The following is a 17,922-nucleotide window of genomic DNA, read 5'->3' on the forward strand; positions in this document are numbered from 1 at the left end:
CTGTGCTTTTGGAGTTCCTGACCACGGAGGCCCTGGCGGCAGCGAAAAGGCTGGTCCCGGCTATTCAAGTCGTTGGTGCACAGTGTTGGATATCACTGTGCCAAGCTGTTTGCTGTTATCTATGATGTATGTGAGCCTGCACTTTTAGTAAAATTTGTTTTACACTTTGCTCATATCTGCGCTTTTTCTCCAATTTCTTTCTACATACATATACATATACACATACATACATACATACATACACACACATATATACACACACACACATATATACACACTAGGTGATTCATTGCGCCCTACGGGCGCTCTTCACACCGGCGTAAGGGGCTACGCCCCTTAATTTGTGAACGTTTGTATTGTGAGAAATATGGTTAGAATTGTATGAAAGATGCCCTGTATTGCAGCTTCTGCCAGTGGGTGAGGGTCCAGCGTGGCAGCACAGGAGTACAGGACGGTGGCCCTGAGTCAGTGTCTCCTCCTACTGGGTGGTAGTTGGGGTGCATGAGAGCAGGAGGCTGGGCTATGAGGCATGATAGGGGTATGTGGGCAACACAGCGTCAGCGACTCCCCAGTGGTGGAAGTTACGGTTCAGGAGAGCAGGAAGCTGGGTAGTGATAGGGGTGTGTGGGCATAGGGGGGACTAAAGAGGGTGGGGGACACTGTGCAGCTTCTGCCAGTGGGTGAGGGTCCAGCGTGGCAGCACAGGAGTACAGGACGGTTGCCCTGAGTCAGTGTCTCCTCCTACTGGGTGGGAGTTAGGGTGCATGAGAGCAGGAGGCTGGGCTATGAGGCATGATAGGGGTATGTGGGCAACACAGCGTCAGCGACTCCCCAGTGGTGGAAGTTACGGTTCAGGAGAGCAGGAAGCTGGGTAGTGATAGGGGTGTGTGGGCATACGGGGGACTAAAGAGGGTGGGGGACACTGTGCAGCTTCTGCCAGTGGGTGAGGGTCCAGCGTGGCAGCACAGAAGTACAGGATGGTGGCCTTGAGTCAGTGTCTCCTCCTACTGGGTGGGAGTTGGGGTGCATGAGAGCAGGAGGCTGGTCTATGAGGCATGATAGGGGTATGTGGGCAACACAGCGTCAGAGACTCCCCAGTGGTGGAAGTTACGGTTCAGGAGAGCAGGAAGCTGGGTAGTGATAGGCGTGTGTGGGCATAAGGGGGACTAAAGTGGAGGGTGGGGGACACTGTGCAGCTTCTGCCAGTGGGTGAGGGTCCACAGGAGTATTGGACAGTGGCCCTGAGTCAGTGTCTCCTCCTACTGGGTGGGAGTTAGGGTGCATGAGAGCAGGAGGCTGGGCGGTAAAGCATGATAGGGGAATGTGGGCAACACAGGGTGAGCGGGTCCCCACTGGCGGAAGTTACGGGGCAGTAGAACAGGAGGCAGGGCAGTGATAGAGGTGTGTGGGCATGAGGGGTAATAAAGGTTTTTGGCTGTTGCTGAGTAGGGATAGGCATTGGTGCAGACACCATCGATGGTTGGCATTGATGGCGATTTTGCACACTGCCATCGATAGTAGTAACATATTACTTGGATAACTATCGATTGTTGTAGCTATCGATGGTCATCCATTATATCTGACTGAATAGGCCGTGGGCCTTGGTGGCCTAAAAAAATTTGAAACTTGATCGGTTCTCCTTTGCCATCATTGTAGGGAAACCATCTGGTCCTCCCACATTGATGGCAAAAGTATTCAACATCGGCCATAAACCATCGATTATTTAAAATCATTGATGGTCGATGGGAATCCCTAGAACTGGAGGAGGGTGGGGGACAGTATGCAGCTCCCGGCAGTGGGTGAGCGTCTCCTCCCACTGGGAGGGAGTGAGCGTGCATGAGAGCAGGAGGCTGTATAATAGTGGTATGTGGGCAAGACATTGATAAAAGTTGTGGCGCTGGTGCAGAGGGCAGTGGGGAAACCTGCAGTGCGGCAGCCAGGGCCGGATTTCCCACCTAGGGGCGGCACCTGCTTGTGGTGGTACAGGATCCCCCATTGTCACGGGGGTACGTGAAATGCGGGAGCGGGGTCGCGGTGGTCCGCTGGGGGTGGAATTGCCGGAAAGGGGTCAGGGGGGTCTGCAAATTGCGGGAAGGGGGGGCCGTGTGTGTGCGCATGGATCCGCGATTAGCGGGAGGGGGCGGGGGTCTGCAAATCGTGGGAGGGGGAGCGGGGGGGCTTGAATCGTGGGAGGGGGGTTGTGGAGGTACGTGAATTGCGGGAGGGGCGCGAGTGGTGCCATGAGTCAAGGGAGGGGGGGGCACTGGGGGGTGGTGCGGGGGTCCGTGAATCGCGGGAGGGGTCATGAATAGCAAGAGGAGGGGTGCCGTGAATTGCATGAGGGGGGGCGTAAATCAAGGGAGGGGGGGCGCAGGGGGGGGTGGTGCGGGGGTCCGTGAATCGCGGGAGGGGGCATGAATCGTGGGAGGGGGGTCGTGGGGGGCTGCGAATCAGAGGAAGGGGGGTACCGTGAATTGCGTGAGGGGGGCATGAATCGCGGGAGGGGGGGTCCGCGAATCACGGGAAGGGGTCCGCAAATCGCGGGCGGGGGTGCTGGAGGTGCCGAGGGGGTCCGGGAGGGGGGCGCTACGGGGGGTTCTGTGAATCGCGGGAGGGGGCGGGGGTCCGCAAATCGCAAGAGGGGGGGGCGTGAATTGCGGGAGGGGGGGGTCGCAAATCGCAGTAGGGGGGTGCCGTAAATCACGGGAGGGGCGGTGGTCCGCAAATCATGGGAGGGGGGGTCTCGGGGGCCCTTTTAATCACGGGAGGGGGGTCGTGGGGGTCCCGCGAGTCGCGGGAGGGAGGGGAGGTTGCAGGGGTCCCGCGAATCACGGGAGGGGGGTCCTGGCAGAGGGTAGGGGTGTGCGGGATTAATGTACCATCCAGCACCAGCAGGGACAGGGGCGCTGACATTAGCCCCTCACTGCTATTTTAAACCAGTGTTTGTGTTTATATTTGAATATTTCCTTTACAGGGGGGCTATAGGTACCACCGGGCCTTAATGCCCCACATGCTGGTACCTGTGGTTCTCCCAAGTACCAGCATGTGGGGCAGGCTTGCTGGGACCTGTAGTCCTACTATAAAGGACAATATTACAGTTGAAACCAGCTATCAACCCTGCACCCACTGTCCAGGGGTGCCCTGAAGGATTAACTGATTTTTAGGGAGGTGGGGACCCCTTTATTTGGGGGGTCCCCACCTCCCATATTGCTGTGTGTGTAACCCACACCACGATGCAAAAGCGCGGGCCCGTAGCCCCGATTATGGCCTTGATGCATAACAGCCATGCTGGTCAATTCAGAGCACTCACTCAGGAGGCCCTGCACATCGCCGGCATGTTCTTGTAGCAGGCATGGTGTAGGGCCTTCTAAACAAGTGCAGTCCTCCTGAAACCCCTCCCCACCCGCAGTAGCCCCTTCCCCCTCCTTTGCAATATGGGGATCAGCAGCACTGCACTCACCCCTCCCCACCCCGTGGCATACCTCCCAACTTTCGTGCCGAAGAAATAGGGACACTCGCGGGGCGTATGCAAAAGGTGACGGGTGTATGCAAATGAGGGCGCAGCTTATGCTAATTAGCCACGGGCTCATTTTTATACGAGAATAGACGCTGTGCGCATGGCGTCTATTCTATTAGATTGGGGGGTCTCCCAACTGCCACCCCCCGCAGCGTGACAATGCCTGCCGCGGGTGGGACAGCGGGACAGGACCCGAAAATCGGGACTGTCCCGCTGTAATCGTGACAGTTGGGAGGTATGCCGTGGCACCCCGACCCCCCACGAATGCCCCCCCTCCACCCATCTGCAATATAGGGAACCGCAGTGCTGCACTCACCCTGGTTACTGCTCCCAGCGGTGCCGGCAGCAGCTGTCCATGTCCGCCTCATCAGCTGCAGCAGAGAAAAAAAAAAATTCCAAATGGCCGTGGCCAGCCAATCATGGCTTGCCACGTCGTCGCCCCAACCCTTAGAGCTGGCTATATTAGCCAGCTCAAGACAGGGGGCAGGCAGTCCGACTGCAGAGAAGGAGCAGAGAAGAGCTCCTGAAGTCCTGGGAGGCGGCGGCCATGCAAAAGAGCTTAGAAGGCCGACGCCCCCAGGTGAAGAGCACAGATGAAGAGACAAAAGCTCTGGGGGGGGGGGGGGGCAGGTTTTTAATACATATTCACCATTTTTAATTTCTCTTCATTCAATCTTATACAATTGTATGTTATGATTTTTTAACTGTTATGAAATATTTGTATAACCTTTCATCAAACCAGCGCCACTTTCTTTTTCATGTGTATATACAGTGCAGTGTGTGTGTACCATATGTATATATACTGTGTAGGGTATGTGATATGTGTATATACAGTGCAGTGTGTGTGTACCATGTGTATATATACTGTGTAGGGTATGTGATATGTGTATATACAGTGCAGTGTGTGTGTACCATGTGTATATATACTGTGTAGGGTATGTGATATGTGTATATACAGTGCAGTGTGTGTGTACCATGTGTATATACAGTGCAGTGTGTGTGTACCATGTGTATATATACTGTGTAGGGTATGTGATATGTGTATATACAGTGCAGTGTGTGTGTACCATGTGTATATATACTGTGTAGGGTATGTGATATGTGCATATACAGTGCAGTGTGTGTGTACCATGTGTATATATACTGTGTAGGGTATGTGATATGTGTATATACAGTGCAGTGTGTGTACCATGTGTATATATACTGTGTAGGGTATGTGATATGTGTATATACAGTGCAGTGTGTGTGTACCATGTGTATATATACTGTGTAGTGTGTACCATGTGTATATATACTGTGTAGGGTATGTGATATGTGTGTATACAGTGCAGTGTGTGTGTACCATGTGTATATATACTGTGTAGGGTATGTGATATGTGTATATACAGTGCAGTGTGTGTGTACCATGTGTATATATACTGTGTAGGGTATGTGATATGTGTATATACAGTGTAGTGTGTGTGTACCATGTGTATATATACTGTGTAGTGTGAGCCATGTGTATATATACTGTGTAGGGTATGTGATATAGGTGTATATACAGTGCAGTGTGTGTGTACCATGTGTATATATACTGTGTAGGGTATGTGATATGTGTATATACAGTGCAGTGTGTGTGTGTACCATGTGTATATATACTGTGTAGGGTATGTGATATGTGTATATACAGTGCAGTGTGTGTGTACCATGTGTATATATACTGTGTAGGGTATGTGATATGTGTGTATACAGTGCAGTGTGTGTGTGTGCCATGTGTATATATACTGTGTAGGGTAAGTGATATGTGTATATACAGTGCAGTGTGTGTGTACCATGTGTATATATACTGTGTAGGGTATGTGTATATACAGTGCAGTGTGTGTGTACCATGTGTATATATACTGTGTAGGGTATGTGATATGTGTATATACAGTGCAGTGTGTGTGTACCATGTGTATATATACTGTGTAGGGTATGTGATATGTGTATATACAGTGCAGTGTGTGTGTAACATGTGTATATATACTGTGTAGGCTATGTGATATGTGTATATACAGTGCAGTGTGTGTGTACCATGTGTGTATATATACTGTGTAGGGTATGTGATATAGGTGTATATACAGTGCAGTGTGTGTGTACCATGTGTATATATACTGTGTAGGCTATGTGATATGTGTATATACAGTGCAGTGTGTGTGTACCATGTGTGTATATATACTGTGTAGGGTATGTGATATAGGTGTATATACAGTGCAGTGTGTGTGTACCATATGTATATATACTGTGTAGGGTATGTGATATGTGTATATACAGTGCAGTGTGTGTGTACCATGTGTATATATACTGTGTAGGGTATGTGATATGTATATATACAGTGCAGTGTGTGTGTACCATGTGTATATATACTGTGTAGGGTATGTGATATGTGTATATACAGTGCAGTGTGTGTGTACCATGTGTATATATACTGTGTAGGGTATGTGATATGTGTATATACAGTGCAGTGTGTGTGTAACATGTGTATATATACTGTGTAGGCTATGTGATATGTGTATATACAGTGCAGTGTGTGTGTACCATGTGTGTATATATACTGTGTAGGGTATGTGATATAGGTGTATATACAGTGCAGTGTGTGTGTAACATGTGTATATATACTGTGTAGGCTATGTGATATGTGTATATACAGTGCAGTGTGTGTGTACCATGTGTGTATATATACTGTGTAGGGTATGTGATATAGGTGTATATACAGTGCAGTGTGTGTCTTACCTCCAGTCTGGTTGAAGCGACTCATCGCTGTCCTCACATTGTGCTTGGATACAGGCTCAGCGCCTCTACCAATCTGTGTGTTTCTCTCCCAGTAATCTGCTTCCACTTTATTCATCCACGGAGCCACAGGACGCAGGACACGAGAGTCACTGTTATAATGCACAATCTGCTGATCATCCACATATCCAACTTCAGAGTATTCCGGCAGCCCCGATCCTTTACCTGAGACCCCAGTCCTATAATACCTCAGCGTGTGACTGTCTGAGAGAGAGAGAGAGAGAGAGAGAGAGAGAGAGAGAGAGAGAGAGAGAGAGAGAGAGAGAGAGAGAGAGAGAGAGAGAGAGAGAGAGAGAGAGACACTGTTACATATCACACATATTATACACAGGACACAGACCACAGCCATGTACAGCCCGGTATTACCTGTATACATATATATATCTCTTATATATTTAGCCAGATCTGTCACTCAACCCCTGTGGAGAACGTTCCTGTGTAGAACAGTTTCACTTTCATGTGTCTGACGTTCCACCCCCTTGACATCACCTCCCCCCGCAGAGCCAGGGCTACAGTACATGCCCACCATCCACCATTACTCCACGACCAGTGTTCCCTCTAAGCTGTGCGCGCGTGCACACACCTCGACGAGCATGCGCACAGACATTACAACAGAGCGCACAAAGCAGCAGTGGTCCCTTTTTGCAGTTGTGGACTCAATTAATGTGTGTTTCACCCATTAACTACATTGTGTGCTGTGTTTTGAATGTTTAAATGTTTAATATCATTTTGAAGTAAAGTTAACACAAATGCTGAACGTCATTTTCCAGTTATATATAAGTGACGCACAAAAATTTAAATTTCCTTCCAAAGTTGCACAGCCAAAATCTTTAGCCGCACACAGCCTTCGTAAAATTAGAGGGAACATTGTCAACAGCCACCATCCACCATTACTCCTGCACATCCCTACCCTCTGCCAGGACCCCCGCGACCCCCCTCCCGCGATTCGCGGGACCCCCGCGACACCCCCCTCCCGCGACCCCCCCTCCCGCAATTCGCGGGACCCCCCGCGACCCCCCTCCCGCGAATCGCGGGACCCCCGCGACCCCCCCTCCCGTGATTCGCGGGACCCCCGCGAACCCCCCCTCCCGCGATTCGCGGGACTCCCGCGATTCGCAGGACCCCCGCGAACCCCCTCCCGCGATTCGCGGGACCCCCGCGACCACCCCGGTATCCAGACTATTGTTAGACAGCACTTACATCGACAGCCATTACATCGACACCATTAGTTCGACACCTCAATAAGTCGACATGGTTTTAGGTCGACATACCATTAGGTCGACATATCATTATGTCGACAGCGCATTAGGTCAACAGCTCATTAGGTCGACAGCTCATTAGTTCGACATGTTTTTAGGTCGACACTGCCATTAGGTCGACAGTATCTATGTCGACAGTCAAAATGTCGACATGGGTTTTTTCACTGTTTATTGAGCCGACATGTGCCGACAGGCGGTATTTCATGCCCTACCATCCACTAGGGCGTGGTGGGAGAATAAAATAGTGTGCCGAGCGCAGCGAGGCACCGTGCCCGAAGCATAGCGAGCGGCTGCGGTACACTTCAAACTGTGTCCATGTCGACTGTGTCGACATTTCGGCCAAAAACAGTGAAAAACCCCATGTCGACCTTTTGACTGTCGACATAGACTCTGTCGACACAATGGCAGTGTCGACCTAAAAACATGTCGACCTAATGAGCTGTCGACATAATGACATGTCGACCTAATGGTATGTCGAGCTAAAACCATGTCGACCTATTGAGCTGTCGAACTAATGGTGTGGATGTAATGGCTGTCGATGTAAGTGCTGTCTAATATCCGTCCCAGACCCGACCACCCCCTCCCGCGATTCGCTGGACCTCCGCGACCACCCCCTCCCGCGAAACGCGGGACCCCCGCGACCCTCCCGCGAATCGCGGGACCCCAGCGACCCCTCCCTCCCGCGAGCCCCCTCCCGCGATTCGAAGGACCCCTGCATCCTCCCCTCCCGCGATTCGCGGGACCCCTGCGACCCCCCCTCCGGCATTAAAAGGGCCCCCCGTGACCCCCCCTCCCGCGATTCACGGCACCCCCCCCCCCCCTACTGTGATTTGCGACCTCCCTCCCGCAATTCCCGCCGCCCCTCCCGCGATTCACGGAACCCCCCGTAGCGCCCCCCTACCGCGATTTGCGGGCCCCCTCGGCACTTCTCGCGATTTGCGACCGCCCCGTAATTCACACATTCGGGGACCCCCCCTCCCGCGATTCATGCCCCCCTCACGCAATTCACGGCACCCCCCATACCCCCCTTCCTGCGATTCGGAACCCCCACGACCCCCCCTCCCGCGATTCATGCCCCCTCCCGCGATTCACGGACCCCCGCACCACCCCCCTGCGCCCACCCTCCCTTGATTCACGCCCCCCTCATGCAATTCACGGCAACCCCCCACACCCCCCCTCCTGCGATTCGCAGCCCCCCCACGACCCCCCCCTCCTGCGATTCATGACCCCTCCCGTGATTCACGGACCCCCGCACCACCCCCCCTTGACTCACGGCACCCCACGCGCCCCTCCCGCAATTCACGGACCTCCGCAACCCCCCCTCCCGCAATTCACTAACCCCGACAACACCCCTCCTGCAATTTGCGGACCCCCCTTCCCACGATTCAAGCCCCCCCGCGCCCCTGCCCACGATTTGCGGACCCCCGCCCCCTCCCGCTAACCACGAATCCCCACACACCACCCACCCTCCCGCAATTTGCAGACCCCCCAGACCCCCTTCCGGCAATTCCACCCCCCAGCGGACCACCGCGGCCCCCCCTCCCGCGTTTCACGTACCCCCGTGACAATGGGGGATCCTGTACCACCACAAGCAGGTACCGCCCCTAGATGGGAAATCCGGCCCTGGCTGCCGCACTTCAGGTTTCCCCACTGCCCTCTGCACCAGCGCCACAACTTTTATCAATGTCTTGCCCACATACCACTATTATACAGCCTCCTGCTCTCATGCACGCTCACTCCCTCCCAGTGGGAGGAGACGCTCACCCACTGCCGGGAGCTGCATACTGTCCCCCACCCTCCTCCAGTTCTAGGGATGCCCATCGACCATCAATGATTTTCAAATAATCGATGGTTTATGGCCGATGTTGAATACTTTTGCCATCAATGTGGGAGGACACTGCCCTGCCTCCTGTTCTCCTGCCCCGTAACTTCCGCCAGTGGAGACCCGCTCACCCTGTGTTGCCCACATTCCCCTATCATGCTTTACCGCCCAGCCTCCTGCTCTCATGCACCCTAACTCCCACCCAGTCGGAGGAGACACTGACTCCTGTATTTCTGTGCTGCCACGCTGGACCCTCACCCACTGGCAGAAGCTGCACAGTGTCCACCACCCTCTTTAGTCCCCCGTATGCCCACACACCCCTATCACTACCCAGCTTCCTGCTCTCCTGAACCGTAACTTCCACCACTGGGTAATCGCTGACGCTGTGTTGCCCACATACCCCTATCATGCCTCATATCCCAGCCTCCTGCTCTCATGCACCCTAACTCCCACCCAGTAGGAGGAGACACTGACTCAGGGTCACCATCCTGTACTCCTGTGCTGCCACGCTGGACCCTCACCCACTGGCAGAAGCTGCAATACAGGGCATCTTTCATACAATTCTAACCATATTTCTCACAATACAAATGTTCACAAATTAAGGGGCGTAGCCCCTTACGCCGGTGTGAAGAGCGCCCGTAGGGCGCGATGAATCACCTAGTATATATATATCTTATAGTGTAATAATACTGCAGTGTGTGACTGTCTGAGAGACACAGAGACTGTTACATATCAAACATATTATACACAGGACACAGACCACAGCCATGTACAGCCCGGTATTACCTGTATACATACATATATCTTATAGTGTAATAATACTGCAGCATGTGACTGTCTGAGAGACACAGAGACTGTTATATATCACACATATTATACACAGGACACAGACCACAGCCATGTACAGCCCAGTATTACCTGTATACATACATATATCTTATAGTGTAATAATACTGCAGCGTGTGATGTGACTGTCTGAGAGACACAGAGACTGTTACATATCACACATATTATACACAGCACACAGACCACAGCCATGTACAGCCCGGTATTACCTGTATGCATACATATATCTTATAGTGTAATAATACTGCAGCGTGTGACTGTCTGAGAGACACAGAGACTGTTACATATCACACATATTATACACAGGACACAGACCACAGCCATGTACAGCCCGGTATTACCTGTATACATACAAATATCTTATAGTGTAATAATACCGCAGTGTGTGACTGTCTGAGAGACACAGAGACTGTTACATATCACACGTACTATACACAGGACACAGACCACAGCCATGTACAGCCCGGTATTACCTGTATACATACATATATCTTATAGTGTAATAATACCGCAGCGTGTGACTGTCTGAGAGACACAGAGACTGTTACATATCACACATACTATACACAGGACACAGACCACAGCCATGTACAGCCCGGTATTACCTGTATACATACAAATATCTTATAGTGTAATAATACCGCAGTGTGTGACTGTCTGAGAGACACAGAGACTGTTACATATCACACGTACTATACACAGGACACAGACCACAGCCATGTACAGCCCGGTATTACCTGTATACATACATATATCTTATAGTGTAATAATACTGCAGCGTGTGACTGTCTGAGAGACACAGAGACTGTTACATATCACACGTACTATACACAGGACACAGACCACAGCCATGTACAGCCCGGTATTACCTGTATACATACATATATCTTATAGTGTAATAATACTGCAGCGTGTGACTGTCTGAGAGACACAGAGACTGTTACATATCACACATATTATACACAGCACACAGACCACAGCCATGTACAGCCCGGTATTACCTGTATACATACATATATCTTATAGTGTAATAATACTGCAGTGTGTGACTGTCTGAGAGACACAGAGACTGTTACATATCACACATATTATACACAGGACACAGACCACAGCCATGTACAGCCCGGTATTACCTGTATACATACATATATCTTATAGTGTAATAACACTGCAGCGTGTGACTGTCTGAGAGACACAGAGACTGTTACATATCACATATTATACACAGGACACAGACCACAGCCATGTACAGCCCGGTATTACCTGTATACATACATATATCTTATAGTGTAATAATACTGCAGTGTGTGACTGTCTGAGAGACACAGAGACTGTTACATATCACACATATTATACACAGGACACAGACCACAGCCATGTACAGCCCGGTATTACCTGTATACATACATATATCTTATAGTGTAATAACACTGCAGCGTGTGACTGTCTGAGAGACACAGAGACTGTTACATATCACATATTATACACAGGACACAGACCACAGCCATGTACAGCCCGGTATTACCTGTATACATACATATATCTTATAGTGTAATAATACTGCAGCGTGTGACTGAGAGACACAGAGACTGTTACATATCACATATTATACACAGGACACAGACCACAGCCATGTACAGCCCGGTATTACCTGTATACATACATATATCTTATATTGTAATAATACTTCAGCGTGTGACTGTCTGAGAGAGACACAGAGACTGTTACATATCACACATATTATACACAGGACACAGACCACAGCCATGTACAGCCCGGTATTACCTGTATACATACATATATCTTATAGTGTAATAATACTGCAGCGTGTGACTGTCTGAGAGACACAGAGACTGTCACATATCACACATATTATACACAGGACACAGACCACAGCCATGTACAGCCCGGTATTACCTGTATACATACATATATCTTATAGTGTAATAATACTGCAGCGTGTGACTGTCTGAGAGACACAGAGACTGTTACATATCACACATATTATACACAGGACACAGCCATGTACAGCCCGGTATTACCTGTATACATACATATATCTTATAGTGTAATAATACTGCAGTGTGTGACTGTCTGAGAGACACAGAGACTGTTACATATCACACATATTATACACAGGACACAGACCACAGCCATGTACAGCCCGGTATTACCTGTATACATACATATATCTTATAGTGTAATAATACTGCAGCGTGTGACTGTCTGATAGACACAGATACTGTTACATATCACACATATTATACACAGGACACAGACCACAGCCATGTACAGCCTGGTATTACCTGTATACATACATATATCTTATAGTGTAATAATACAGCAGCGTGTGACTGTCTGAGAGACACAGAGACTGTTACATATCACACATATTATACACAGGACACACACCACAGCCATGTACAGCCCGGTATTACCTGTATACATACATATATCTTATAGTGTAATAATACTGCAGCGTGTGACTGTCTGAGAGACACAGAGACTGTTACATATCACACATATTATACACAGGACACAGATCACAGCCATGTACAGCCCGGTATTACCTGTATACATACATATATCTTATAGTGTAATAATACTGCAGTGTGTGACTGAGAGACACAGAGTCTGTTACATATCACACATATTATACACAGGACACAGACCACAGCCATGTACAGCCCGGTTTTACCTGTATACATACATATATCTTATCTCTTATATATTTAGCCAGATCTGTCACTCAACCCCTGTGGAGAACGTTCCTGTGTAGAACAGTTTCACTTTCATGTGTCTAACGTTCCACCCCCTTGACATCACCTCCCCCCGCCCAGCCAGGGCTACAGTACACGCCCACCATCCACCATTACTCCACAGCCACCATCCACCATTACTCCTGCACATCCCTACCCTCTGCCAGGACCCCCGCGACCCCCCTCCCTCGATTCGCGGGACCCCCCCGCGACCCCCCCCTCCCGCGATTCGCGGGACCCCCGCGACCCCCGCGAACCCCCCTTCCCGCGATTCGTGGGACCCCCCTCCCGCGATTCGCGGGACCCCCGCGACCACCCCGGTATCCGGACTATTGTTAGACAGCACTTACATCGACAGCCATTACATCGACACCATTAGTTCGACAGCTCAATAGGTCGACATGGTTTTAGGTCGACATACCATTAGGTCGACATGTCATTATGTCGACAGCTCATTAGGTCGACAGCTCATTAGGTCGACATGTTTTTTAGGTCGACACTGCCATTAGGTCGACAGTGTCTATGTCGACAGTCAAAAGGTCGACATGGGTTTTTTCACTGTTTATTGAGCCGACAGGCGGTATTTCATGCCCTACTATCCACTAGGGCGTGGTGGGAGAATAAAATAGTGTGCCGAGCGCAGCGAGGCACCGTGCCCGAAGCATAGCGAGCGGCTGCGGTACACTTCAAACTGTGTCCATGTCGACTGTGTCGACATTTCGGCCAAAAAAACAGTGAAAAAAACCATGTCGACCTTTTGACTGTCGACATAGACTCTGTCGACCTAATGGCAGTGTCGACCTAAAAACATGTCGACCTAATGAGCTGTCGACCTAATGAGCTGTCGACATAATGACATGTCGACCTAAAACCATGTCGACCTATTGAGCTGTCGAACTAATGGTGTCGATGTAATGGCTGTCGATGTAAGTGCTGTCTAATATCCGTCCCAGACCCGACCACCCCCTCCCGCAATTCGCTGGACCTCCGCGACCTCCCGCGACCCTCCTGAAAATCGCGGGACCCCAGCGACCCCTCCCTCCCGCAAGCCCCCTGCCGCGATTCGCAGGACCCCTGCATCCTCCCCTCCCGCGATTCGCGGGACCCCTGCGACCCCCCCCTCCCGGCATTAAAAGGGCCCCCCACGACCCCCCCTCCCGCGATTCACGGCACCCCCCCCCCTACTGTGATTTGCGACCCCCCTCCCGCAATTCGCGCCGCCCCCTCCCGCGATTCACGGAACCCCACGTAGCGCCCCCCTCCCGCGATTTGCGACCACCCCCTAATTCACACATTCGGGGACCCCACCTCCCGCGATTCATGTCCCCCTCCCGCAATTCATGTCCCCCTCCCGCAATTCACGGCACCCCCCACACCCCCCTTCCTGCGATTCGCAACCCCCCACGACCCCCCCCTCCCGCGATTCACGAAACCCCCCGTAGCGCCCCCCTCCCGCGATTTGCGGGCCGCCTCGGCACCTCTCGCGATTTGCGACCGCCCCATAATTCACACATTCGGGGACCCCTCCTCCCGCGATTCATGCCCCCCTCACGCAATTCACGCCACCCCCCATACCCCCCTTCCTGCGATTCGGACCCCCCCCTCCCGCGATTCATGCCCCCTCCCGCGATTCCCGGACCCCCGCACCACCTCCCTGCGCCCACCCTCCCTTGATTCACGCCCCCCTCATGCAATTCACGGCAACCCCCCACACCCCCCCCTCCTGCGATTCGCAGCCCCCCCACGACCCCCCCCTCCTGCGATTCATGTCCCCTCCCGTGATTCACGGACCCCCGCACCACCCCCCCTTGACTCACGGCACCCCACGCGCCCCTCCCGCAATTCACGGACCTCCGCAACCCCCCCTCCCGCAATTCACTAACCCCGACAACCCCCCTCCCGCAATTTGCGGACCCCCGTTCCCACGATTCAAGCCCCCCCGCGCCCCCGCCCACGATTTGCGGCCCCCCTCCCGCTAACCGCGGATCCCCACACACCACCCCCCAGACCCCCTTCCGGCAATTCCACCCCCCAGCGGACCACCGTGGCCCCCGCTCCCGCATTTCACGTACCCCCGTGACAATGGGGGATCCTGTACCACCACAAGCAGGTACCGCCCCTAGGTGGGAAATCCGGCCCTGGCTGCCGCACTGCAGGTTTCCCCACTGCCCTCTGCACCAGCGCCACAACTTTTATCAATGTCCTGCCCACATACCACTATTATACAGCCTCCTGCTCTCATGCACGCTCACTCCCTCCCAGTGGGAGGAGACGCTCACCCACTGCCGGGAGCTGCATACTGTCCCCCACCCTCCTCCAGTTCTAGGGATGCCCATCAACCATCAATGATTTTCAAATAATCGATGGTTTATGGCCGATGTTGAATACTTTTGCCATCAATGTGGGAGGACACTGCCCTGCCTCCTGTTCTCCTGCCCCGTAACTTCCGCCAGTGGAGACCCGCTCACCCTGTGTTGCCCACATTCCCCTATCATGCTTTACCGCCCAGCCTCCTGCTCTCATGCACCCTAACTCCCACCCAGTCGGAGGAGACACTGACTCCTGTACTTCTGTGCTGCCACGCTGGACCCTCACCCACTGGCAGAAGCTGCACAAATTAAGGGGCGTAGCCCCTTACGCCGGTGTGAAGAGCGCCCGTAGGGCGCGATGAATCACCTAGTAGTGTAATAATACTGCAGCGTGTGACTGTCTGAGAGACACAATGGCAGGTATTCAATGCTGTTTGCGAGTGGTGACAGCGAGCAGGGCTTCCTGCTCGCCGTCACCACTCACCCTGACAGCATTCAACACAGCCCCCTCATACGCCAATTTCCCCTCGCTCCGTTTTTTGAGCGAGGGGGAATTGGCGGATGCGGCTCCAGAAGCAGCGAGACTCGCGGCTAAAAACTGCGAGTTTTCTGCAGCTGCCACGGGTCTCGCTGTTTTGGGGAATTCTCGCCGTCCTGTGACAGCGAGGATTTCCCCAGAGCGTTGCATAGTGCGAGCGGCCGGCGCGGGGGTTAAACAGCGAGGATCGCTGGTTTTCAGCAATCCTCGCTGTTTAACCCCCTCACCGGCCGCTCGCACCGGCATTGAATACATGCCAGAGACTGTTACATATCACACATATTATACACAGGACACAGACCACAGCCATGTACAGCCCGGTATTACCTGTATACATACATATATCTTATAGTGTAATAATACTGCAGCATGTGACTGTCTGAGAGACACAGAGACTGTTACATATCACACATATTATACACAGGACACAGACCACAGCCATGTACAGCCCGGTATTACCTGTATACATACATATATCTTATAGTGTAATAATACTGCAGTGTGTGACTGCCTGAGAGACACAGAGACTGTTACATATCACACATATTATACACAGGACACAGACCACAGCCATGTACAGCCCGGTATTACCTGTATACATACATATATCTTATAGTGTAATAATACTGCAGCGTGTGACTGTCTGAGAGACACAGAGACTGTTACATATCACACATATTATACACAGGACACAGACCACAGCCATGTACAGCCCGGTATTACCTGTATACATACATATATCTTATAGTGTAATAATACTGCAGCATGTGACTGTCTGAGAGACACAGAGACTGTTACATATCACACATATTATACACAGGACACAGACCACAGCCATGTACAGCCCGGTATTACCTGTATACATACATATATCTTATAGTGTAATAATACTGCAGCGTGTGACTGTCTGAGAGACACAGAGACTGTTACATATCACACATATTATACACAGGACACAGACTACAGCCATGTACAGCCCGGTATTACCTGTATACATACATATATCTTATAGTGTAATAATACTGCAGCGTGTGACTGTCTGAGAGACACAGAGACTGTTACATATCACACATATTATACACAGGACACAGACCACGGCCATGTACAGCCCGGTATTACCTGTATACATACATATATCTTATAGTGTAATAATACTGCAGCATGTGACTGTCTGAGAGACACAGAGACTGTTACATATCACACATATTATACACAGGACACAGACCACAGCCATGTACAGCCCGGTATTACCTGTATACATACATATATCTTATAGTGTAATAATACTGCAGCGTGTGACTGTCTGAGAGACACAGAGACTGTTACATATCACATATTATACACAGGACACAGACCACAGCCATGTACAGCCCGGTATTACCTGTATACATACATATATCTTATAGTGTAATAATACTGCAGCGTGTGACTGTCTGAGAGACACAGAGACTGTTACATATCACACATATTATACACAGGACACAGACCACAGCCATGTACAGCCCGGTATTACCTGTATACATACATATATCTTATAGTGTAATAATACTGCAGCGTGTGACTGTCTGAGAGACACAGAGACTGTTACATATCACACGTATTATACACAGGACACAGACCACAGCCATGTACAGCCCGGTATTACCTGTATACATACATATATCTTATAGTGTAATAATACTGCAGCGTGTGACTGTCTGAGAGACACAGAGACTGTTACATATCACACATATTATACACAGGACACAGACCACAGCCATGTACAGCCCGGTATTACCTGTATACATACATATATCTTATAGTGTAATAATACTGCAGCGTGTGACTGTCTGAGAGACACAGAGACTGTTACATATCACACATATTATACACAGGACACAGACCACAGCCATGTACAGCCCGGTATTACCTGTATACATACATATATCTTATAGTGTAATAATACTGCAGCGTGTGACTGTCTGAGAGACACAGAGACTGTTACATATCACACATATTATACACAGGACACAGACCACAGCCATGTACAGCCCGGTATTACCTGTATACATACATATATCTTAT

The 17,922-nt window shown here is 50.9% G+C and overlaps 1 protein-coding gene across 3 annotated transcripts in view; it reads right to left on the reverse strand.

The window, feature by feature from the left end:
• The window catches only part of LOC146036342 (putative HLA class I histocompatibility antigen, alpha chain H), a 405,284-nt gene that overhangs the window by 96,791 nt on the left and 290,571 nt on the right, over positions 1-17,922 (reverse strand). For all 3 annotated transcript variants that reach the window (XM_083160299.1, XM_083160297.1, XM_083160298.1), the window contains one exon: positions 6,269-6,529. In XM_083160299.1, coding sequence (XP_083016425.1) covers positions 6,269-6,529 — 261 coding nt within the window. The remainder of the gene's footprint in view (positions 1-6,268; positions 6,530-17,922) is intronic.

Source organism: Crinia signifera, chromosome 9 (genome assembly GCF_055691185.1).
Source record: "Crinia signifera chromosome 9, ASM5569118v1, whole genome shotgun sequence".
NCBI classification, from domain to species: domain Eukaryota; kingdom Metazoa; phylum Chordata; class Amphibia; order Anura; family Myobatrachidae; genus Crinia; species Crinia signifera.